The 27534-nt window shown below is 31.1% G+C and overlaps 1 protein-coding gene across 1 annotated transcript in view; it reads right to left on the bottom strand.

The window, feature by feature from the left end:
* Positions 1 to 27534, bottom strand: part of LOC129611557 (dynein axonemal heavy chain 7-like) — a 277416-nt gene that overhangs the window by 116422 nt on the left and 133460 nt on the right. The window contains exons 10-11 of the mRNA XM_055524754.1: positions 13359 to 13731; positions 12295 to 13292 (exon numbers count right to left, since the gene is read on the bottom strand). Of these exons, the coding sequence (XP_055380729.1) occupies positions 12295 to 13292; positions 13359 to 13731 (1371 nt within the window). The remainder of the gene's footprint in view (positions 1 to 12294; positions 13293 to 13358; positions 13732 to 27534) is intronic.

The raw sequence follows: 27534 nt of genomic DNA, 5'->3' as shown, positions 1-27534 counted from the left end.
TAAAAACAAAGCATAACGAAGGACATTTTGCAGCAAAAAAAATTATACATCAAATTAATCAGCAATTTTTTATTCCTAAGTTAAACGAAAAAGTACAAAAATGTTTAGAAAATTGTGTAGTATGCATTTTAGCCAACAGAAAAAGTGGCAAAAAAGAAGGATTTCTAAATTGCCTTAATAAAGGTGAAAAACCTTTAGAAATTTATCATCTAGACCACATAGGCCCGATGGAAAAAACCGCAAAGCAATATAAATATATTTTAACTGTAGTAGATGCATCTTCAAAGTGCGTGTGGCTTTACCCAACTAAGACCCTGTCGAGCGAGGTAGTTATAATGAAATTAAAACAACAACAAGAATGTTTCGGGAATCCGAAAAAAATAGTTACCGATAACCACGGTGCATTAAATCAGAAATATTTCAGAAATTTTGTGAACAAGAATCAATTGATAACAGTTGGTTTGCCAAGGGCCAATGGTCAAGCCGAAATAACTAATAAAATAATCACAGACGTCTTGAGAAGATTGTCAATCGAATCACCAGCAAAATGGTATCAGCAAGTCAGTAGAGTTCAAAAAGTCATAAACAGAACATTTCAACGAGCAATTCAAACAACACCTTTCGAAGTTTTGTTTGGGGTTAAAATGAGAAAAAAAGAAGATGTAAAGGTACAAGATATCATTAGCCAAGAAATTTTGAAGCAATTTAATGAAGGAAGAGAAGAAATTAGATTAAATGTGAAACAATAAATAGCGAAAATTCAAGATGAGAACAAAAAATCATACAATTTGCGCAGAAAACAAGAAAATTTTTACATACCAGGCGATCTGGTGGCAATCAAAAAGACACAGTTTGCTAACGATAAACTTTCGTCTTTATTTTTGGGCATAAATAAAATAATATTTTTATTCAAATATATACGTATGTACATGAATATATTGGAATTGAACATTTTCAAATTTTTTGCTCAAAAAATTAGAAGTAAAATTTTAAGCACAAACATACGTAACTATGAATGTATATCTATTTTTTTAAAACTGCGGGTGCACATATAGAAATCAATTTTTCAAATAAAGAAAATGTTTGTACATTTATATGTACATATGTGTGTACATATAAATGTAATTTTTAAAATAAAGAAAAGGTTTAGGCAAAAACAAAATAATAATTTTGTTGAAATATATGTATGTACATATGAATGTATTAAAATTTAGCATTTTACTGTTTTTCGCTCGAACAATAAAAATAAAATTTTAGGTAGTTACATACGTACATACATTGTGTATGTATATTTTTTTAAAGCTTGCTGACGAAACATAATATTCAAAACAATAACAAATGAAGCATTAATATTCAGTTGCCACAAAACATCTGATATCTTTTATAAAACCTAACATTTATTTAAGTTTATTTCGATTTTTCGAACTTAAAATATATGTGACATCATTATATTTTCCAATATTATTTGTTTCTCGTTCTCGGTTTGTGTTTCTAATAACAATAAAGTTGGGTCAAGCCAATGGTTTGTATTATAGCACTTTTACCTTCAACAAGTAAAAATTCTGCTTTTAAATACAGTCTATGTATACCTATCACACTATTAAAATTATTTTCATTCATATACAAAACTATTTCTAGGATTGCATATATTTAGGATGAACGATTTATGCAGTCTTTGAAATAAAGCAAAAATTAATATAAGCAGGGGTTAACATAATGCTCAATTTTAAGGGTTACTTGTGTGAGCTAAGAAAAATAATTATATTTTTTAATATCATGGAATTTACCGTTAACTTTTTGCGTTTATAGAAATTTGAAAAAGCTTGCGGTTTCGGAAATATAAGGTGTCAAAAATTCAAATTTTACAAATTTCAAGAGGTGATAACTTGAGAGGGGGTGGAGATGAAAAAAAATTTTCTTCTAACGAAATGAACTAAATGTTAATGTCTAAAAGCCTCTAAAATTTCAAGCTTCTACAGGCTGGGGTCAAGAAGAAAAACGACATCAAAAATTTGGTAAAAAAGGACTGTAGATAACGGTAAATTTGAATGGCCATTTTGTTTTTCTAAAGTTTAACTATAGTATACCGCGGTAGGGGAAGCAAGCCACAGCCTTTGTGCGTTTGCAAAATTTCAAAAATGCTTAAGGTTTCATTGCAACAAATAGTTTAAATAGGCCATTTTTAGTGCTTTGGGGGGGTATAACTTCTAGAGGGGGGGAGATAGGTAAAAATTTTGTTCTACAAAAATAAGTTTCTAGTAAAGATCTATGCACGTTTTAAATTTCAGCTTTCTATCTTTAAAAATGTAGAAGTTTTGTAAACAGACACCCGGACAGACGGACGGACGGACGGACGGACGGACGGACGGTCGGACGGACGGACGGACGGACGGACGGACGGTCGGACGGACGGACGGACGGACGGACGGACGGACGGTCGGACGGACGGACGGACGGACGGACGGACAGAGTGAAACTAATAAGCACTTTTTTTCAAAAAATTTTTGGAAAAGTGCTAAAAAGTATTATTTTATTTGTTGGTTTGCGTTTCTAGTAATATGTATAAAGTATAAAAGAAAAAGGTACTTTTGTTATACAAAAATTTTTTCAGAAAATCTTAAAATAGGGCTATTTCGGGGCTAAAAAGTTCCAATGTCAGATTTTTCTGGGACCCTGGAGGCACAACCCTATCTAATGCCTTTCGTCCCATGTCTCTAGCCCTTCTAGAAGTACCAGTACTTTTTGGTACCTGAGAAGTAGCTATATATATATAGTGTATTTAAATATTAAAATTACTTTGTATTTTATAGTATTATATAAGAATACTATTTTGTTAGTATTATATAAGAAATGTATTAAATATAAAATATAAATCACATAAGATTGTTGAAAAATATTGCACTGTGTTTTGTCGTAAATCTTTTTGTTTTCAGATGAAGCAATTACATCGCGTAAGCTTTAAAAGAGAAAAAAAGTTCTTCATAAATAACATAGTCTAAACTAATCTTTTGTTTTCAGGAAGCAAATACACCTCGTAACCTAGTGCTGTGTTATCAATATTTAAAACGAGAAAAAAAATAGAGTTGACCTTGTCAACTCTGTGATACCCGTACGAATTTGTTATCCTATGTGCAAATAAAGATGCCATAACTGACTAAGGGACACATTAATTTATGCAAAATTTCAATACTGTCTGTTTTTCAAAATACTGTGTGTGGCAAACTACTATTTAAGTTGTATGGCAGCTACCAGAAAAAGCTAAGAAATTTTAACAAATTTTATCAAACACATTGGCCCTAGTAATATATTCGCTTGTGTGAAATTTCAATACCACAACTTTTATAGTTTCTGAGATATAGCCAAATAAATTTTGAAGTTGTATGGCAGCTACCCGAACCGGTACCCCGATCATGTCCAATTTAAATAGGGTTCTGGCACTTACTACAATAAATCATTTATGAAAATTTGGTGAACTTAGCTCAATTAGTTTTTGAGTTATCGTTGGGACGGACGGACGGACGGACGTACGGACAGACAAAGCTAAATCAACTCAGAATTTGACGCTGATCAAAAACATACACTTGAGTCTATATCTAAGACCGTTATTTCTTAGCGTTACAAACGGTAAGGCAAATTTAGTATACCCTTCGAACATACGTTCGTACGGGTATAAAAATAATTTTAACCAGTATCAAAAAACTAATTCTAAACCTAACCTTTGTTTTCAGGAAGCAATTACGCCTTGTACCGTGGTGTTGTGTTACCAATATTATTATTTATGTCATTTAATTATAGTTATGTAGAACTTAATTTTTTTAATTCATAAGTGAGTGAGGAAATATAACTGTTATTAATATAACTGTAATTTGTTTCAGGAATAATTAAAATCTTTATACTTTTTATATTAACAACGCATGCTCTTGAAGAATATTACACATAATTGATCTCTCAAAATATGAAGAAATTATCACTAAATTAGAAACTAACATAATTAAACTGCATGAAAATACTTACACTTTTAACCTCTTAAATCATATATTAACAAAACTAAAATCAGAGTTTAACAGCAGAGTCCCCCATCATATAAGCAAGCGAAGCCTAATTAATATAGCGGGCAATGCATTAAAATTTCTAACTGGCACTATGGATAATAAAGGTAGGTGAGAAATAGAAAATCATCTCGCGAACGGCAAAATAATTGAAAATCTTAATAGTCAAGTTAGTATTAATAAAGAAATTTCAAAGCAGTTTGAAAAGGTAACATCTCATATTAATGTAACACAAGAAAATATAACCAATGTAATTAATAAATTTCAAAATAATATTCACCAAATAAATGAAGAAATTAATCTATTTCATGTATAATTTGAAATAAACGAAAATATTAATTTGCTACAAAACCAAATATCTAATATAAAGGACATAATTCTATCTAATAAATTAGAAATATTGTCAAGAAATATCCTAACAGATGAGGAAACAACAAAATATAATATAACCATTGAAATGTTTCCGTATATAAAAAATTGTGTTTTATTTTATAAAAATACTATCTGCTATCTGTAACATTTATGTATGTAGATAAATAAGATATTTTAAAAAAGGATTTAATATCTTTTGATAATAATTGTACATCCAATTTATTAAGCAATAACCACATGCAACGCAATTTTCATAAGAAACTCTCAACAGAAATAAAACCATTACCTGATTCTGTTGTTATAACAAAAAATTTAAATGAAACTCTACTGTTTAATAATTGTGGAAAAAATCCACACCCTATTAAAATTAAATGCAGCAACATAATCAAATTTTCCAACTGTAAAATTTTAATAAATAAATTTCGTCAAGAAAATTTTGAAGAAGAATATAGTGAAATAGTACACCTTTTTAAACGCAACATAAGTGTTTTAAATGTCGTTGATAAAATTTATTTAACAGATTTATAGTACAACCATTTCAATAATACTAAACACATAGAAGAAGTAAAATATGAAAATACTCAGAGATGGTATACAAATTTGACTGTTAATTCACTGATACTTAGTCTTGTTTTTATTGGCTTGTTCATGTTGTTTTATTTTCATTATAAAATAAAATCAACATCTCTCAAATCAAAAGTGATATTAAAATGTGTTCGCCACGAGTCGAATCATAAGGAGGGAGGAGTTATAACATTAACATCAAATGATGATAATATTCTGAAAGATTATCCTCTTGAAATAATCAACTAAAATATTATTTCAATACAATAAGTTAATCAAAACAAACGACACTTTTATTTTTTAATTTTTCTCTTTTATTTTTACAAATTCTTTTTTATCGTAAATATTTTTTGTACTTATCATATTTCAAAACAAATAAAATCAATTACAATTTTAACTTAACTAAACTGACCTATGTTTTTATTAAAACATAATGTGAACGAACGACCCACTTAAAAATGTTTATATTGCATTTTTTTCTTATGTTGAATTATTCATTTATTTTCGTTTAACGTATTATTACAACGTTAATATGGTAAAATGGTAATTAGCACTTTTCCAAAAATTTTTTGAAAAAAAGTGCTTATTAGTTTCACTCTGTCCGTCCGTCCGTCCGTCCGTCCGTCCGTCCGTCCGTCCGTCCGTCCGTCCGTCCGTCTGTCCGTCCGTCCGTCCGTCCGTCTGTCCGTCCGTCCGTCCGTCCGTCCGTCCGTCCGTCCGTCCGTCCGTGTGTCTGTTTACAAAACTTCTACATTCTTAAAGATAGAAAGCTGAAATTTAATACGTACATAGATCTTTACTAGAAACTTATTTTCGTAGAACAAAATTTTTATTTGTCTCCCCCCCTCTAGAAGTTATACCCCCCCAAAGCACTAAAAATGGCCTATTTTAACTATTTGTTGCAATGAAACGACAAGCATTTTTGAAATTTTGCAAACGCAGAAAGGCAGTGGCTTGCTTCCCCTATCGCGGTATATTATAGTTAAACTTTAGAAAAACAAAATGGCCGTTCAAATTTACCGTTATCTAAAGTCCTTTTTTTCCAAATTTTTGATGTCGTTTTTCTTCTAGACCCCAGCCTGTAGAAGCCTGAAATTTTAGGGGCTTTTAGACATTAACAAGTAGTTCATTTCGTTAGAAGAAAATTTTTTTCCATCTCCACCCCCTCTCAAGTTATGACCTCTTGAAATTTGTAAAATTTGCATTTTTGACGCCTTATATTTCTGAAACCGCAAGTTTTTTCAAATTTTTATAAACGCAAAAAGTTAACGGTAAATTCTATGACATTAAAAAATATAATTATTTTTCTTAACTCAAACAATTAACCCTTAAAATCGAGGATTATGTTAACCCCTGTTTATATTAAATTTTGCTTTATTTCAAAGACTGCATAAATGGTTCATCCTAAATATATGCAATCCTAGAAATAGTTTCGTTTATAAATGAAAATAATTTTAATAGTGTGGTGGATATACATACATAGACTGTTTTTAAAAGCAGTATTTTCACCTGTTAAAGGGAAAAGTGCTACAATACAAACCATTGGTTTGACCCAACTTTATTTTGTAATAAGCATGTGGCTTGCAAATTGAGAATCGATTTTTTTTTTAAAGAAATTATTGTAAGTAATTATAAGATAAGCAAATTTAATGATAATTTTGTAATGTGTCCCAAATTGCATTGTGTTACAATTTGTGTATTTTGCAAAATTAATAGAAGTCAGTTCATTTGTTACCAATAAAGGTGTTTAATTCAATTTTATGATTAAAGTCGCCCTTGAACGTATAAGTATATAAAATCATTTTATGTTGCTTATGAAAAATTTTTCATGTACAGCTAATGATAATGATGTTTACGCATCGATGTTTGAACTTTAAATGTTAAAATCTTCCTTCAACATCTAATGCATATTAACACATGATTTTTCTTCAATTGCTCTCTTTTATGTGCTTTTTTGATTTTTAGCACTTTTCCAAAAATTTTTTGAAAAAAAGTGCTTACTAGTTTCACTCTGTCCGTCCGTCCGTCCGTCCGTCCTTCCGTCCGTCCGTCCGTCCGTCCGTCCGTCTGTCCGTGTGTCTGTTTACAAAACTTCTACATTTTTAAAGATAGAAAGCTGAAATTTAATACGTACATAGATCTTTACTAGAAACTTATTTTTGTAGAACAAAATTTTTACCTATCTCCCCCCCTATAGAAGTTATACCCCCCCAAAGCACTAAAAATGGCCTATTTTAACTATTTGTTGCAATGAAACCATAAGCATTTTTGAAATTTTGCAAACGCAGAAAGGCTGTGGCTTGCTTCCCCTACCACGGTATACTATAGTTAATTTTTAGAAAAACAAAATGGCCATTCAAATTTACCGTTATCTACAGTCCTTTTTTACCAAATTTTTGATGTCGTTTTTCTTTTAGACACCAGCCTGTAGAAGCTTGAAATTTTAGGGGCTTTTAGACATTAACATGTTGTTCATTTCGTTAGAAGAAAATTTTTTTCCATCTCCACCCTCTCTCAAGTTATACCTCTCTCTCTTAAAATTTGTAAAATTTGCATTTTCTACACCTTATATTTCTGAAACCGCAAGCTTTTTCAAATTTCTATAAATGCAAAAAGTTAACAGTAAATTCCATGATATTAAAAAATATAATTATTTTTCTTAGCTCACACAAGTAACCCTTAAAATCGAGCATTATGTTAACCCCTGCTTATATTAATTTTTGCTTTATTTCAAAGACTGCATAAATCGTTCATCCTAAATATATGCAATCCTAGAAATAGTTTTGTATATGAATGAAAAAAATTTTAATAGTGTGATAGGTATACATACTCGTAGACTGTATTTAAAAGCAGAATTTTTACTTGTTGAAGGGAAAAGTGCTACAATACAAACCATTGGTTTGACCCAACTTTTTTCTATTAACACGATCACGCGATCCGGTTGTAATAGGAACTTTTTAATCAAATCACCAAACTTGGCTTTATTATTTTCAGAGTTATATAAATCCTCTATAGAAATCAAGAAATCTACAGAGCTTTCAAATCTCTCTTTATAATGATCTGTAATCTTCTTCATTTGTGTTATGCACTTTTTCATTCATAGGGCAAGTGTATTTCACCTTCGTTCTGTTGTCTTCCCGTTTTCATCAAATAGTATATCCACAAATAGAATTTTTGAATAAAATGGCGAACATGTCCTGTTCATATGAAGATTAACAACATGCGATTATCGTGCGGGATACCTTCAATTGTCAAAATTCATCTGATTATCTTAAGTTATACTTAAAAACAGATGTTTTATTATTAGCGGATGTTTTCGAAAATTTAAGAAAATTATGCAGAAAAATCTATAACTTAGATCCTGCTAATTTTTACACTGCTCCAGGTCTTTCATGGCAAGCGATGCTTAAATACACCGAAATAGAGTTAGAGCTATTTACAGATATAAACATGTATATTTTTTTAAAGTCAGGAATACGGGGAGGTATTAGTCAATGTTCTTTGCGTCATTCTGTAGCCAGTAACAAATATATGAATGGCAAATTAAATTTTAATGATGTTTCCAAATACATCATTTACCAGGATACAAATAACTTGTACGGTTAGGCCAAGTCCTGAAATTAGTACCCCTCCAAGTGGAAAAGCAAGAAAAATTATTAACTAATTTAAACAATATGAAAAATTATGTAATCCTTTATAGGAATCTTAAGCAGTGTCTTGAAAATAGATTAATTCTGAAAAAAGTACATAGAATTTTACAATTCAAACAGAGTAATTGGTTAAAAAAATACATTGATTTAAATACTAAATATGGAATAAATACTCAAAATTGTTAAAAGAAAGACCTTTTCAAATTAATGAATAATTCCGTGTTTCGTAAAACAATGGAAAATATTGATAACAGAAGAGTAGTCTATATTGCTGATTTATGGGAAAGCAAAAGAGAACACTTAGGACTTAGAGCTCTAATAACAAGACCTAATTTTAACAGCGTTTAAATTTTCAGATCTAATCTAGCAGCAGCAGAATTGAATAAAGCAAAAGCAAAATTACAATAAACCAATCTATATAGGTTTACAACTTTATATCAATCGAAATTTGTAATGTGTAACTTTCGGTATAATTCTATGAAACCAAGGTTTCAAAATAATTTAATGCTTAAATATATAGACATTGATTAAATTTTCTGCTAGTAAATAACAAAGTATTAGGTCTGTTTAAAGATGTAATGAGTGGGAAAATTATAACTGAATTTATAGGTTTAAGATCGGAAATGTATTTCATTAAAACTCTATAAAATAAAAATAAAAATAAAAGGAATTAAGAGATATATAGTTAATGATTTTAATTTAGAAGATTAGAAATCCGCTTTACTAAATAATTTAATATTATATAGAAATATAAAAGTTTTCACATCTAAGCTACACACTATTTATACTCAAAATCTTAATAAGGTAGCTTTAAGTAATGCAGATGAAAAAAGATATATTTTAAGTGGTAAAGTAAATACATATATGCTTGGGGGCATTATGTATTAGAAAATTAAATGTAGAAATTACTTTATAGGAAATGTATTTAAATATAAAAATTACTTTGTAAGAAATGTATTAAATATGAAATATAAATCACATAAGATTGTTGAAAAATATTGCATTGTGTTTTGTCATAAATCTTTTTGTTTTCAGATGAAGCAATTACATCGCGTAAGCTTTAAAAAAGAAAAAAAGTTCTTCATAAATAACATAGTCTAAACTAATCTTTTGTTTTCAGGAAGCAAATACACCTCGTAACGTAGTACTGTGTTATCAATATTTAAAAAAAATAATTTTAAACTGTGTTACCAGTATCAAAAAACTAATTCTAAACCTAACCTTTGTTTTCAGGAAGCAATTACGCCTCGTACCGCGGTGTTGTGTTATCAATATTATTATTTATGTGACTTCCTTTTACATTAAATCATAGATATATTGTGATTTAATTATAGTTATGTAGAATTTAATTTTTTTAATTCATAAATGAGTGAGGAAATATTAACCTAACCTCTTGCTTTCAGGATGCAGCTACGCCTTTTAACGTGATGCAGTGTTATCAATATATAAAAAAATAATTCTAAATTCACCTTTCAAGCTTTAAGAACTTTTTTAAATTTAAAAAGATCTTAAATTTAACGATTATCCATAATATTTTAAATTTAACGGTTTTCCGTTACCTCCCAATACAAAAAACTTACTTTTAAATTTAAAAAATATTAAATTTAACAGCTTTCCTTTTACCCAAGATAAATAGCTTAAAATATTACATCAAGTTTTCCAAATTTTAAGAAGATGTGTTCTTTTTAAAAGCTTAAAACTGTACCTACTTTTAACCAAGACAACAATTCCTCCACTAATATTACATATATCTCATTCTAAATATTGCATACTTTAACCCAATAAAACAATCATATTAATCATTGCATACTCCTACGGTCACACTTCCGCTTACTTTTACACAAAACGACAGCCATATTACCCAAGACAACAACCATATTACATCATTGCTTATTCCTAGGATGACACTTTCGGTCTAGAGCCCCCATATTCTAACTATACTTATACACGAGTCGGTCATTGATCCACTTTCCTGGTGTAACGAGCTTTTTGCATTACCTTAAGGAGATTGACTTTTGTTATCTCCTTCAGATTTTCTTCCTTTATAACCTTCTATGGTTTGTTGTCTTCAGCTCTTGCCAAACGATTATTATCATCCATTAATTTCGTTAAATAATTTTTTTTGTCATTGATGACTTTTCGAGGTCATTGATGAGTTTTCGGTTCCTATGCCTACAAATATGCTGTAGTTTGGAAGATAATAATAGGAAAATTTTTGTAAAATTCAGGAAGGCACTGTGGATGAAGCTGTAATTGTCTTTTCGTCTTCGTTGCTTCAAAAAGGATAAGCATATATCTTTCTTATTCAACTTAAATCTCTAAAGTGTCTCTATATAACTAGTTCAACAAGAAAGTAAGAAATGGATGTAAATATATAACATAGTGGCTTGAGATAGAATGCAGCGATTAAGATCCTTGCAAAGACATTAAGTATAAATATACAGGGTGATTCAGAAAGGTAAACGACAATATATACCATTGGTTAGAGGGTCGATTTAAAACTTCTGTTCCGGAGTAGGTGTGAAATCTCAAGGGTTCTCGAGATACAGGGATTTTAACGAATTTTCACGAAATTTTTAGTTATCTAAGCTTTTTTGATTATAACTTCCGTTTAGAAAAAGATAGAGGCTTCAAACAAGCAGTTTCTGAAAGGTCTAGTGAGGGGCTTAAAGTATATACATCTTGCTTGGTTATGTATTTTGTGTACTTTCGGAATACCAATCGTTCGAACTTTAGGATAAATCTAATTTTTCCCCTTTTTTATTTTTTCAGTTTTTTCTAACCAGGTAATTTCGTTCGAAAATTTTTTGAAACTTTGAATTTTTTACAGAATTTTGGCCACTTCACTAGACCTTCCAGAAACTGTTTGCTTCAAGCCTCTATCTTTTTCGGAACGGAAGTTATAATCAAAAAAGTTTAGATAACTAAAAATTTCGTGAAAATTTGTTAAAATCCCTGTATCTCGAAAACCCTTGAGATTTCACACCTACTCCGGAACAAAAATTTTACTCATTTTCGACCCTCTAACCAATGGTATATGTTGTTGTATACCTTTCTGAAACACCCTGTATAATACATAGATACAAAAAAATATAAAATAAAATTTCGAATATGCACCTAATAAAAACCAAATTAAAAAATTAATTGAAGAGCTGTGCTGAAAATTCTGTTTGAAGTTTATTACAAAAGAGGATTGTGAGAACTTTATAAAATTAGACACTTGTTTCTTACAACTTCTTTTTGAAAGAATCTTCAAACAAAATTTTTAGTACAACTTTTCAATCTAATTTTTTAAATTTGTTTTTATGTTACGTATATTCGAAATTTATTTTTAAGTGCATTTTATGTACAAAGATTGTTTTTTAAATACTTTTTTTTTTTGAATTTTACGCTAGCTTCGATAGATTTTTATCGAGCACATACAAAATTTAAACTGCTATCACAACGCTAGAATCACCCACATTTCTACTTTTTATAACATTTCATATCATCAGATTCCTAATACATAAATTTTACTTTATTTTTTATTTTTTTGAGCAATGTTATACCTGAGTTATTTTTGCAGAAAGATGAAAAGAGAAAGCATATTTATAACACCTTTTTCGCAAATTTTCCGCAAAAGAAAAAAAAATTGAACTGCAAACAGTAATTTCACTTACCTGAGTTAAAACCACATCGCTAAGAAGTAGCTCAGTTTCCTCTTGCGCTCTTACGATATCCGCATTTTGATTTAATCCAAAAAAAAATGCTGGGGTAGCTGCAGGCAAATTTTCTGCATATTCGACGTATTTTTCATGCTTTTGTTCATTTGGTAAAAAATATATATCACTTTTATCATAGTAGAAAATTTTTCTTTCATCCAATATTTCTGGGGCACAAAATTTTTTTAACAAAGTTTTCAAAGTTCGTCTATCCCAGTCGTCTGTTACACGTCCGCCATAATTACATTCTCCGATTATGTAATATAAAGCTTCAAGGTTAATTTTACCATGCTCATCAAAAAACAATTTCAGTTCAACCAAACTTATTTCTAAATCCTTTTCGTTGAATTCATATGGAATGTTCCACCCTATCGGTCCATAATTTCTTCTTTCTTGCACAACGGCATGGAAAATACACAAACTGAACAGAAGTTTATTGAAGCTGGTAGAACTATTACTGAATTCGTTTAAATCCAAATCACAATGTGATTTATTATTTAAAGAGCGTAAAATGTTCAGTCGCAAGTGTTTTGGGGGTTCGTCAACCATTTTGATTCCATTTTGCAAAACCGATATTGGAAAATATGTTGAGGTGCAAGATGTTAACCATAATCGAAAGTCGGGATGTATTGAATCTGGCTTTAAATTGTCACAAACTTTTTCTAATGTTGGCATGAAACTTGTAGCAAGGTGGCAATTTTGCAAAAGAATCCAACTTCCTAACTTGGAAGCATCTTCAATTAGCTTAAGTGCTACGGGTGTTTGACCTTGGCCAAGCGACAAAACTAAAAATTTGCTTTTTTCAAACCCTTGTTCATCCGCAAATGCTAATAAAGTAGCTGTGGGATCTGTTCCAGGTGTCGTCATGAATATTAGAGGTGTACTACAAGTTGAGTCTCCAAAAGAAGCCTTTAAACTAAACGGCGGTGGTTCAATAAAGTTTTTTCCAAGTTCTCCTAAAGAAGTGTGTGGGATATTTTAAGTATTGAAAGTATTGCTAAAATATATTTACAGCAAATTACCTGCAATAAACGTTCGTATGTAGGGTATTAATTTATCTGGATGAAATGCTCGTATTAGCAGCAGCTTTTGAAATTTTCCTAAATTTCCCCAAGGATCCGGAAGTGTTTCTATATTTGGATCAGTAGATTCGAAAAATGCTTTCCACTCCTCTGGTCGTTCTTGAAAATCCTTTGCTAAATTTGAGAAATCTTGAAGAGATGATAAGCGAACTATTTCATCCCATTTATGCTCAGGAAACCAATTAGTCGGATTACAAATCTCATTATGCAATCCAACATTACCAGTTAATAAGAACATCCACTCATTTATTCTAACTTCATTTTTGGCTTTCGACAAATTTATGTAAAGTGTCAACGAAAACAGTAGCTTGTCCTGTAAAAAGTTCCTTTTTAAATAAAATGATTTGTAACTGCATAAATTATATATTATATAACTGATATGGTTAATATTCATAAGACAAAGTAATACATATTCAATAACCTTAACAAAACTACGTGTCCACAAAAGTATATACAATGGATAAAACTACATAAACTAAAACTGCATACCAAGGCAAAATTTCATATTAAAAATTTTTCCTTTAATATTAATAGATTTTTAGCGACCATATCGGTTATTGACCGCATTGTTTAACGAAGACAATATGATGAAATTTGGTACGTGGACCTTTTAGGGATGGTAAGTAAACTTGTTTTAGCTAGATGTCGGTCTGCCAGTCTATTTGTGAACTCGAATGAATGATTTTTAGAAGAATTTTTAGGAAAAATTCACTTCTAATTCAGTTTTAATTACAGCAGTTGCATTATAACCGCTTACTGTATATAAATGCTTAATGTATATAAATAAGAAAACAACGCACAATATTTTGTTCTTGCTTATTTAAATAATAATGTGAAACTTTCAATTTTTTGCGGTATTCAAGGTTTACAAAGAAGAAAACTGTTTTTATTTAAACGTTACTCGGTTTTGAAAAGGCATCTGACGGCAGCATTTTATCTTAATCTTAAGCAAAATTTTAGTTTTTCAAATATGTATAAAATTTCAATATAAAATGAAAAAGATATTCAGATACTGATTAAAAGTTGCTTATTTTCCTAAAGCTAGCTTAAATTTAAAAAAAAAGGAAGAGGTATGAAAACGCAACAATCATTTTCCGTTGTTAAGATATATTCTTCATCTAAATGTTGCCTGTTTTATCTTATAATCGAAATGTTGTCTGTTTTATGTCAATATTCGACAATGGATAAAATTGACGTAAGCGCGAGTTTTATACTAGATTTATGAATTCAGTTGCAGGAGCCATTCTTTTTTTATCGACCACATTGTATACAGTGAGGTTATGTGATGGCACTAAATTTTAAATGTCGAATTTTCGGTGGGAACGCATTTCTCCATAGTAGGGAAGTGCTTATAAACTACTTTTCGAGAGATGATGGTTTGTATCTCAAGGTTGACTGAATCGATTTTGATGAAATTTTATATGTAATTTTATTGTGGCTGTTGAATGGATCAATGAACTTTAGGGATATATAAGACCTCGGGAACTGGACGTTTTTACGGGCTCAGAAACAGAACTGCGAACCGATCTCACATTTTTTACAATATCTACGAAATGGATTGATGGGGGGAATTAAGGTGGCACAAAGCGAAACTGTAAGAAGGGGCAAATTTACATTTTTCTAGGTACGTTAGCTAAAAGCTTGCTAACTTCCTAAAAATTGAAAGTAAGTGTTTAAAGCGCATTTTCATAATTCTCTGCAACACTTCCAGTAACCAGGCATTATACATTGCGGTCAGTTATGTGGTGACCACATTAGAGTTTCATTTAATTTTTTTTTTTGTTTTTATTTAAAATGAAAAGAAGAAAACTTACTCTTGAAAATTAATATCAACGAGTTTCCGCCCCTAAATGTTTCTTTAAAAATACCCTATTTGTAGAAGTTTATCGCAATAAAATAACATTTTGCTATTAAATTTTGTCTTAAAAATATATCGTTTATATCGTCTTAAAAATTTATTTTAGAGTAAGTGCGGTACTCGTGGATCACCTATTTGGGTTATGCAGTATTCTCCATTATCTTAAATCTTTTCAACCCGGACAAGAGCCACAGTCATAAATTCTATTTACAAACAATTACAGTTAAACAATTTTGTTGAAAATTCATTTTAAGTACCAAAATTGAAATTTATAAAGTTTTAAAATGGATGAGAAATTTGGACCACACGTGCGGGACCATGGTTCATTTACCAGGATAAAAAAAACTACATGGAAAGAATTTAAAAAGTGAAATTAATTAAGAATCAAATTTTAATCAATAAAACTAAAATGCATGTAAAAATGTATGCCAAAATACTCGAAGCATAGTGTTCCACAACAAACGGAATCTCGATCTTTGAAAAGAATATAAATATTATAATCAAAATAAATGCTCACATCAAATTGTTTTAAACAGAATTTTTGTATGGCAAAAAACACTTCTTTAGCAGGAACTTGTTTTATCATTACGCTACACAAAACTACAAAACACAAAAAAATGCTGTCATTAAGAATTTACAATGTTTTCTTGTAAAAACACTTCAGATACTGAAAGCTACAGTCGAGTCACGAAAGAATACATTAGTAAATGCGTACGTACATACCCAAGTAACAACTTTCAAGAGTAATACCCTAAAAAATTGACCAAAGCTCTCATAAAACTCTCATACCACACTCCAATACTCTCATAATATTTTTTTCTTTTTTTGTTTTTATGCAATTCTCATAAGATTCTTATAATAAGACTTAGCACTTGTAGTGTTAAAAAGTCTGCTACTCTCATAGCAAAACTACTTTCAGCAAGCCAAAAAAAAATTTTAATTCTCATAAAGTATTTTTTATAAGATGTCAACTCTTATAGAATTTTGTGCTTAAAAGAATTTCTTTATAAGTCCAGTTGTTAGGCACGGCCATTTTAGTATTGTCATTTTTGCTTTTCTAAATTTTAACCCTAATGAGACTGAGAATTCTTTTTTTTGGAAAGGAGTCCGATAAATATTTATTGTACAGAAACTATTAAATTAAAACTAATGAAATGCAAAATTATAGTCTTGTTTGAATATAATATAGCTTTAGTTGGAATTAATGCACATTAGTATATTTATTTTTTGTTTAACAATTCTTAAATTTTAAAATATTATAGGGTTAAAAAATATGTATATTCTTTTAAATTTTAATTATTTTTAGTTGGTGTTGTTTTTTTTTGAAGTACAATATCAACTTTTATCAATAAAATCTTAATGCCAGCAACTTTTTGATTTATAATCATGGCAAAAAAATTAGTTTAATTTCCCATATTTATAATTTTATGATAATAAGTTTTTGAATACAAAAATGTATTGATTACATTTACGTAAACTTACATATGTATAGTTTGTTACAGTTTTGTTAAAAAATAATTATTAAAAGCGGAATAGAGATATTTTTTATAAAGTTCGAAGTAAGACCGATATACTTATTCTACAATGTATTGCTTTCTCTTTCTAGTAACACTATTATAATAAATGGCTTGTGAGAGTTTTCGTATATCAAAACTAGTGTGAGAGTTATGTGCTTTAAAAACTCTTTTAATGGGAGCTTAACTCCCATTACCGCACCGCACCTTTTAATGTTGTATAGCAATTACTCAAACCTGTGAAACCATTCTATAGAAATTTCACGGATATGTCTGACCCATTATTGGACTCACAACTGCCAAGTTTCATGAATCTGACTTTATTATTTTTCCAAATATTTAAAATAAGCTTTTTGAGTTGTATGGCAGGTACCCGAACCTGTCAAGCAATTCCACTAAAACTTCGCAGGTATATCTGATCTATAATTAGACACACAACTGCCAAGTTTCATGAATCTAACTTTATTACTTTTCCAAATATTTAAAATAAGCTTTTGGACTTGTATGGGAGCCACTCGAACCTGTCAGGCAATTCCACCAGAACTTCAGAAATATCTTTTACCTATAATTGGACACGCAACTGCCAAATTTCATGAATCTGACTTTATTTTTTTTGCCGAATATAAAAAATTTGCTTTTGGAGTTGTATGGCAGCCACCCGAACCGGTACAGCTATCCCATTGAAATTTTTAGAGCATAATGTGGAATATAATTGGACACATGTGTACAAAATTTTATATTTATACCTTTATTAGTTTTTGAAATATTTAAAATAAACTCTTTGAGTTGTATGGCAGCTACCCGAACCTTGTTTTCGAATCAGACTAGTTACAATAGGGATGGTCCTTGGCACAAAAGAAACAACTTGTGAAAGTTTGGTGTCGATTTCTTTGCTTATTTTTGAGATATCGTGCGATCGGATAGACGGACAGACGGACATGTGTAAACCAACGCAGAATTTTACGCTGAGGAAGAATTTTAATTTTAACGAAAAAAATCACTCCCGTAAGATATAATAAAATTTTATAAAAAACGGTCAAAAAACATCTTGAGGATGGGTGAGGGAGCAATAGGGGGGTGGCAGAATTTTTGCTTTTCTGGGACCCTAGCTAATGCCTTCTGTGCTCGATATATATGCTATAATGTCAAATAAGATGGTTTTTGAAGAGTTATTCAAAATATGGATAATGTAAAGAATTAGAATAGTATATCCAAAGAACTGCGTAAGCTATAGGGTAGACTACTTTCGCCGGAATGTAGTCGTACTTTCCTTTTTTTTTGAATTATTTTAAATTTTTTTTTATTTTATTTTGTTTATATTGTTTTGTTTTATTTTCTTTTAATATACTAATTATTTTCTTTATTTTCTTGTAATACCTAAATAGAGAAATAAATTTTTCAAATAAATAAAAGGTGCCTGAAGTTATTGTATATATTACAATATTTTTCAAAAAGTAGGTTTCGTGCATTACCTACATGTGTATGTACATGTCAAAACGCATTGAGCTTGAGATGAACACACATTTATATATCAGCGGCCTCAAGCACAAACGACTTAAGTCTGTTTTAGTGATTTCGAGATAAACGCATTTTAAACTTTAAATTTAATTTTGAAAAAAGTTATGAAGTTTTTTGAACCAATTTTTTTTTGATCGAAAGATAATTAAAAAAGGAAGCGATTAACTCATAATCTGAAGTAAAACAACTAATAGTGTTCTCATAATTATGAAAAAATCTGGTGTGGTCAGCACATAACCGACCGCAATGTGTATTGTCTAGTTAAGTGAAAGTGTTACAGAATATTATAAAAATGTCTGTTAAATACTTCTTTCCAATTTTTAGGACATTAGTAAGCTTATAGTTAGCATACCTAGAAAAATGTAAATTTGGCTCTTAGTAGAGTTTCGCTTTGTGCTACCCGAATTCCCTGAAATGCTCGCCAGTTAGTTTCGGTAACAACCAGAATTCAAATATCAAATTTCAAGAAACTCTACAATTCGTTCCGTAGATATGGTGAAAAATGTAAAATCGGCCTGCAGATCAGTTTTCGAGCCCTGATCTTTCCAAAAAATTTACATGTTCATTGTTTTAATACAAGCAATTCAAATATTAAATTTCAATGAAATCGGTTGATTATTTCTCTTTATATACACAAAAGTGTATGTTTGGCCCGTAGTAAACGTCTAGTTGCCGATGCTTGATCTTTCCAAAAAATTTACATGTTCATTGTTTTAATACGAGGAACTCAAATATTAAATTTCAATGAAATCGGTTGATTATTTCTCTTTGCATACACAAAAATGTATATTTGGCCCGTTATAAACGTCCAGTTGCCGATACCTGATTTGTTCCAAAAGCTAGGAATTTTCACGGACGGTCAAACAAAGCTCATATATGAAATTTCAAGTAAATCGGTTGAATATTTTCTTCAAAATGGTGAAAAATGTAAAATCGGCCCGCAAATCAGTTTTCGAGCCCTGATCTTTCCAAAAAATTTATATGTTCATAGTTTTCATACGAGGAATTTATGTATTAAATTTCAATGAAATCGGTTGATTATTTCTCTTTATATGTATACACAAAAATGTATATTTGAAAATTTGTATAAAAATGCAAAACAGGCCCGCTAAAAAGTGCAGTTCCCGAGGCCTGATATATATACCAAAAGTTGATCGATCCGTGCCATGGTGGAAATAAACTTATATATAAAATTTCATCAAAATCGGTTCAGCCGAACTTGAGATACACGCGTGCACACACAGACCGACAGACGGACAGACCGACAGACCGACAGACCGACAGACCGACAGACCGACAGGTTGCTAAAAATAGTTTATTTACACTTCCCTACTATGGAGAAGTACGTTCCCATCGAAAACTCGATATGCAAAATTTGTTGCCATCACATAACCTACCTATTGTTTACACAATACGGTCGGTAAAAAGAGAGATAGGCGGTTATACAAAATTTATAAAAAGCATTTTGCAAAGCACATCTCGAGTTAGGCGATTTGTGAAAAATTACTTTTGTATTTTCGTCAAACTTAAGTCGACTTAAGCTGTTGTTGCAAAACTGAAGATATGGTTTTAGGTAATATTATTCACTTCACATATTCACTAAAATAAAATGCTGGAAGCATCTTATTACATTTTTTTGTTTCTTTTTATACCTAGTTAGTTAGGTAAACGTTGTCTAAAAAGAAATTGTGTTAAAATTTGAAATCCTTTTAAGTACCTACATAAATATCATAAACAAAGTTATTGCATACAAACAACAGAATAAATTTTAATACTGTAATATAAATATAAAACATAGAATATAAAACTACCTGAGTTTTGCATATGTTACTCTGTAAAACTTAGGATTGTGAGATTCCTGTGTATATCCGCATTACAGACATACGAGGTAACGTTCGCAATGCCTCGTCTTATTTTGAAATCTTTGAATAAATTTAATATGAGTGTGCGCAGCCCAGCCCAGTAATTGAATACTGTCAGCCCAGATAGGCTTAAATATGTTATTATATATCAAAACTTTGTTGTATATTGACAACGAAGGACACCTTCCAAAAGGGTTTTCAAACTTTCTGTATTCCTCCTCGAATTGGGATCTCTCTTTCTTTATGTGCTCCTTCCATCTGAGCTTTGCGTCCAACGTCATTCCCAAATACTTCGACGTGTATGCAGACGTAGTGAAGACGCCATTTACCCGAATCGAAAAGGAATTGTCAATTTTCCTATTAATGAAATTCACGTGTACTGATGTCACGCCGTTATGTGTTATATTCCTCTTTCTAGTCCATGAGATCACTTGCCTTTTGTAATTTTTGTATAGATTCATTTTCATTTTATCCTATTGCGATAACTGCTGTATCTTCAGCAAATGTAGCTGTTGTCACTCCTTCCGGTTATGGAATAAATAATAGGAATTGTTATACACGTGTATAAAAAGTATAATGGGCCCAATATACTCCCTTGTGGTACCCTCGACCTGATATCCATAAGCGAAAAGTACTCCTCTTCCTGTTTGACTCAAAATTTCCTATTAGTCAGGTAAGATTCGAGAAGGCTAACATACTGCCTTGGTAGTAATTGCCTAAGTTGTTTTATTAATCCACAATGCCAAACCTTATCGCAGACCTGGGATGCGTCCAAAAATATGATGCAACATATCTTTTTTTCTTCCAGTGAATTTTCTATTAGGTCAGTTAATTGATGAATCTGATCTATGATTGAGTGGTTCCGACGAAAGCCAAATTGATGATTCGGGATTAACTTTTTACTTTCAATTATGTACTGTAGCGCCTCGATAAAAGGTTTGAAATCATCGACAGCAATGAGATGTAACTTTCTCAAGCATCGTTATACCCCATTTGGATAATTTTTTCAAAATATTAACCGTTATTAGGTCAAAGTTCGGAGCATTTTTAGATTTAAAAGTCCTCATTGCCTCTATAACATCTCTTTCCTTACAAAGCAGATCTCTCATTTTCATGCACACCCTGACTGTCATGCGGTCAGAATATACGGTCAAATGATCAACAAAAGCATTTGCCTTGTCTTTCTCAGTTTTCGCCCACTTTCCATCTTGTTTTTAATAGGAGTGAGACGTTTGATAGGTTGCTTCGTTTTCTTTGTTGTATTTTCTAATACAGCGTCTTATTTGCTATAATTCACGATTATATCTAGCTTTATCAATAGCACCACGCGTTTGCTGTTACCACTTTCTCGCCCCCTGCTTTGTAGGTTTAGTTTTATTGAATAATCTTCTTCAAAATTTTCTTGACGGAAATTATTTATTAAAATTTTACAGTTGGAAAATTCGATTATGTCGTTGCCATTAATTTTAATTGGATATAGATTTTTTCCACAATTTTTAAACAACAGAGTTTCATTTAGGTTTTTTGTTATAACATTAGAATCGGATAATGATTTTATTTCTGTTGAGAGGTTCTTATGAATTATCATTAAAAGATATTAAATCCTTTTTTAAAATATCCTTTTTATTTACATACTTATAAACGTTTTCTTTACAAGTTATAATTTTATTTACATTAGTATCCAGTTCTAAAAATTGATCTTTATTTGGTATTTTCTCTAGAATAGTCTTGAAACATGTTTCTTTAGTAAAAATTGGTACAGATATTACAAAGACATTAGTATTTTTATTAAACAAAACACAATTTTTTATAAAAGGAAATATTTCAATTGTTACACTATATTTTGTTGTTTCCTCATCTGTTAGGATATTTCTTGACAACATTCTTAATTTACTATATAAAATTATGTATTTTATATTAGATATTTGATTTTGTAGCAAATTAATATTTTCATTTATTTCAAATTTTATACTAAATACATTAATTTCTTCGTTTCTTTCGTGAACATTATTTTGGAATTTATTTATTACATTGGTTATATTCTGCTGTGCTACATTAATATGAGATGTTACCTTTTCAAACTGCTTTGAAATTTCTTTATTAATACTAACTTGACTATTAAGATTTTCAATTATTTTGCCGTTCGCGAGATGATTTTCTATTTCTCACCTACCTTTATTATCCATAGTGCCAGTTAGAAATTTTAATGCATTGCCCGCTATATTAATTAGGCTTCGCTTGCTTATATGATTGGGGGCTATGCTATTAAATTCTGATTTTAATTTTGTTAATTTATGACTTAAAAGATTAAAAGTGTTAGTATTTTCGTGCAGTTTAATTATGTTAGTTTCTAATTTAGCAATAGTTTCTTCATATTTCGACAGATCAATTCTTCTATAACTATGTGTATTCACGAAGTAATATATAGCCATTGCCTTTAAATTCTTCATTGAGGTCTATTGTGGATTTAGCAAGAGCATGGCTTGTTAATATTAATAGTATAAAGATTTTGATTATTAAAAAAATCCTAAAAAAATTATAGTTCTAAGAATGAAATAAGAAATTTGATGTTGAAGTTTCTTTTTAAATTGGCTTTTATACCTGAGTAAAGTAACTTTATCTGTTTAGCTTTAAATAATCAGAGGGTTTTTCAATTCTTTTCTTGAGGTTAAATTTATTAATTGCTTTTTCTTTCGTTTCACTAATTTTTCTTGATATTAAAGAAAAAATCCTCTGGTTTTATTAAACCACTAGCAAAATCTATGGGTCTTTTTCCCGTAGATGAATGAATTGTCTCATTATAAGTTTTGACTACCATAATTATTGGGTCGAAAACATGGGTAATACATTTCCAGTTCCATCAATTTAGTAAAACCTCTTTCTCTATCAGTGACGATCTTTTTCGGTTTACTACAGGACGAGATATGCTGCATTAAAGCAGTTCTTAAATCATTCCAGTTTCGTGAACTTAAGGTGATTATTTTCGCATAAACCAAATATCCATATGTACAATTTGTAGAGCTTTTTTAGCTGTTTCTGTAATTTTTAACGATAGTTTTAACGGATGTCCTGCACATTTCGCGAAATTACGAATATGAGAGTTATTTATTACTTTTTGTAGTTGGATTTTTAATTTAGGAAAACAAATTTCGCCTTTAAGGTTTAAATACATACCATTAATACCTCTATGCTTTATTTTAATGTGTTGGTTCAGTATTATTTCTTTAAACATCTGTTTATTCTTAAATTTTTATTTTTTGAAAAATACTATAAATAAATGTTTTGAAAAACATTATAAGCTACAATATTATCGATCACTCCCACGATTCCTTAGTTGGAATGTGTTTTTTAAATACATCAATAAAAAAGTTTTCGTCCGGATTTGTAGAAACAATTGTTTTTCTTGTTCTACCATTACATTTTTACCGTATTTTTACCATTACGACCGTATTGTGAATACAATAGGTAGATTATGTGATGGCAACAAATTTTGCATATCGAGTTTTCGTTGGGAATGCAGTTCTCCATGGTAGGGAAGTGTAAATAAACTACTTTTAGCAACCTGTCGCTCTGTGTGCGCATGCGTATATCTCAAGTTCGATTGAACCGATTTAGATGAAATTTTATATGTATGTTTATTTCGACCATGGCAACGATAGATCAACTTTTCGGATATATCAGGGCTGGGGAACTGCACTTTTCAGCGGGCCTGTTTAATGTTTTTGATTATTTTTAAGAAAACATTTAACCGATTTATTAATTTCATATGTAAGCTTCGCTTGATAGTCTGCAAAATCACCTAACTTTTGGAAGAAATCAGGCATCACCAACTTTACGTTTACTACGGGCGAAATATACATTTTTGCGTATATAAAAAGATATAATTAACCGATTTCATTCAAATTTCATTTTTAAATTCCTCGTACTAAAACAATGAACATATAAATTTTTTGGAGAGATCAAGGCTCGAAAACTGATATGCGGGCCGATTTTACATTTTTCACAATATCTACAGAACGACTTTATGGAATTTCTTGAAATTTGACATTTGAGTTGTGGTTGTTATCCAAACTAGCTGACGAGCATTTCAGGGAATTCGGATAGCTGGAAGCGAAATTCAACTAAGAGCCAAATTTACATTTTTCTAGATATGTTTACTAAAAGCTTACTAATGTCCTAAAAATTGGAAAGAAGTATTTTGCAGACGTTTTTAAAATATTCTGTAACACTTTTACTACATAAGATTTGATTACATCAGATTTTTTTATGTGCAACGAATTAGAGTTACCGGCACTAATAATGATTTGTGTTTTAAAAAAGTTAAGTGGGGAAAATGAAATTGGGATGTATTCAGAATTATCTTCATCAGCAGAATATATAATGGCATCAAATGATCGTATTTCATTATCGTTTAGAATAGAAGAATCATTATCTTTTGAATTCGAATTGCATAATGCATTTTCATTTAAAATAATTTTTGCGCGTGAAAGTGCGTCTGCCACTTTGTTTTCTCTACCACTCAAATATTCGAGGTAAAAATGAAATTTTTCTAGTTTAATTTTCCATATTTGTAGTTTCGAATTTTGTTCTTTTAAATTATGCAGCCTCTGAAGTGGTTTGGGATCGGTCCTTATAAAAAAGTTACGACTAAAAAGATATAAGCGAAAGTATTTCGTTGCCCACTTATTCTAGCCGAAAATGAATCCGAACTAGGTATCGTTATGCAAAAGCTAACAACAATAAGTAGCAGATATGGTTTAGAAATTAACGTAGGAAAAACAAAAGTAATGATTATAGATAGAGCGCTAAATAATCAACCAAATATGACTGTGGCCGCTGGGTATGAAGTCGTAAGTAAGTTCAACTACTTGGGCTCCGTAATTTCAAACAAGGGGAGCTGCTCAGACGAAATAAAGCGGAGGCTTACAATAGCAAGAACACAAACAGTCAAGTTAACGAAGATTTGGAAAGACAGAAACATATGTAAAAATACAAAGTGTCGACTAGTAAATGCTCTGATATTCCCCATAGCAACTTATGCCGCAGAAACATGGACTATAAAGAAAAGCGACAGGAAAAAAATCGAGAGCTTTGAGCTGTGGGTATACCGAAGAGTGCTTAGAATACCATATACAGAACACCGCACTAACAATTCGGTATTGCAAGAGCTAAATGTTAACCATAGACTGATGAAGAAGATTAGCGAGTCATATTTGAGATATTTTGGCCATATTGCTAGGCGTAATGGAAAAATGGAAAAATTGATTGTTGAGGGAAAAGTTGATGGAAAAAGAGCTAGGGGTCGATCACCTAATAGATGGATAGACCAAGTACGAAAACTAACACACAAAACTGCTGCAGAATCAACTCACCTTGCGCAAGATCGGAATGCTTGGAAGGAGTATCTAAAACATAACATCGAAGATTAAACACATAGTGCCACCACGCCCTGAACAGGGTAAAAGGAAGCAGAGAGAGAGATTTCGTTGCCCAAACTATTGCTAATAATTTTTTTCGATTCTAGAGTATTTACATTCTTGCTCATTCAGTATGCTATATACAGGGTGACTATTTTGAGATAATACAGCACCTATAGCGAAATCACTGGCATTTGTTGTTAAGAAAAACGTTTTAGAAAAATCAGGATAAATAAGAATAGAATCAGTTGGTATTAAGAATTTCTATTTGTTAAATGCTTCTTTATAATCATCATTATTGACTGCAATGCGTTTCCCCTTTTTTAAACAGAGTGTAATTGGTTTGGGAATTTTGGCGAAGTCTTAAATGAATTTTCTATAATACCCAACTAGTCCTTAAAAAGCTTTTAATTTGTTTTGGAGTCCTGAGTATTGGAAACCTATTATAAGAGGAAAGGATAGGGTGGGGTGTTTGCACTTTCCAGCCCTTCAAGGTGTAGGGAGTGGATGGGATTTCACTAGCACTTCTGCAACGGGAGCTGGAGCCAATATTGGTACGGGTGCGAGGGTATTTGGGCCAAGAACCAAATTTTCCGAACCTATGGGAACTTTTCCGAGCGTGTTTCGGGCTGAGTTGCACGCCATTGAAATGTACTGAATTCCGGCTGAACCGCACGTTCAGCTTGGGAAGGGGATATCGGGTACAGGAGATAATGATTGTGTCGGATAGCCGGACTGCGATCGGAGCGCTGATGTACTTGCAAGGAAGGGGGCAAACACACCTTTTCTTCGGCCGAAGCCCTTCTGCGGAATCGGACCAAATACTATGGGAGCTCCTGGGAGATTATGAGCAGAAGCGACTTAAGAAAATTATAGGGATGGGCATGAACTAGGTGAGAGTCCTCATCGATATATTGACGGGTCACTGCAGGCTTAGGGGACACCTCAGTCGGTTGGGCCTGGAAAATGATATTTGCAGATTCTGTGGGGAGTATGGAGAGACCTCGGTGCACCTCCGGAGGGAGTGTGATGCCCCGCACTTGGATGGAGGCGCACAATAGATCCTTATACTTGGCTGCGGTGCACTGTTGCTTCCGTTGTACAAATCTACAAATCTACTACGTTTAAAATTTCTATTATTACTATTGCGATCATTACGCATAAAATTATTATTATAACCGGTAAGTATTTTGGGAATTTTGAAGGGATTATGTTCAACAGAGTTCCCCTCATAAAATATGTGTATTGCCTCTCCTAAAGAACTAGAATTGCAGCAAAACTTTATAGAACGGATTGGTTTGTAAAGTTTTGCTTTGAAAACTCGTGAGCCCGTTAAAATATTGGCTTGAATTATGACAGGTGTATTAGGTAGCTCTTTTACTTATTTATTCAACCGGCGTGAAATTTGCTTAATCTGGTTGCATAAATTTTCTTAACCCGGATTGGGCAGCAGGTTGAGTAGCTGATGAGGATTGACCGGTTAGTGTTTTCAATTGTGCCACAGACGTGTGTCTGTTTACAAAACTTCTACACCTTTGAAGATAGAAAGCTGTAATTTTATGTGTACATAGATCTTTACTAGAAACTTATTTCTGTAGAAGAAAATTTTAACGTATCTCCCCACTAAAGAAGTTATACCTCCCCAAAACTCTAAAAATGCCATTTTTTAACTATTTATTGTAGTGAAACCATAAGAATTTTTGAAATTTTGTAAACGTAGAAAGGTAGTGGCTTGCTTCTCCTATCGCGGCATACTACAATTAATTTAAAAAAAAAAAAACAAATTGGCCGTTCAAATTTATCTAAAATCCGTTTTTTTCAAATTGTCGTTTTTCATTTAGACCCCCGGTTGTTACTAAATAGTTTATTTCGTTAGAAAAACTTTTTTTCATCTCCACCCCCTCTCAAGTCATCGCGTCCTGAAATTTATAAAATTTTAATTTTTAA

Source organism: Condylostylus longicornis, unplaced genomic scaffold, assembly GCF_029603195.1.
Source record: "Condylostylus longicornis isolate FDR11 unplaced genomic scaffold, ASM2960319v2 ptg000052l, whole genome shotgun sequence".
Lineage (NCBI taxonomy): Eukaryota > Metazoa > Arthropoda > Insecta > Diptera > Dolichopodidae > Condylostylus > Condylostylus longicornis.
The sequence above is the reverse complement of the archived record's forward strand: the minus strand, read 5'-3'. Positions and strand labels throughout refer to the sequence as shown.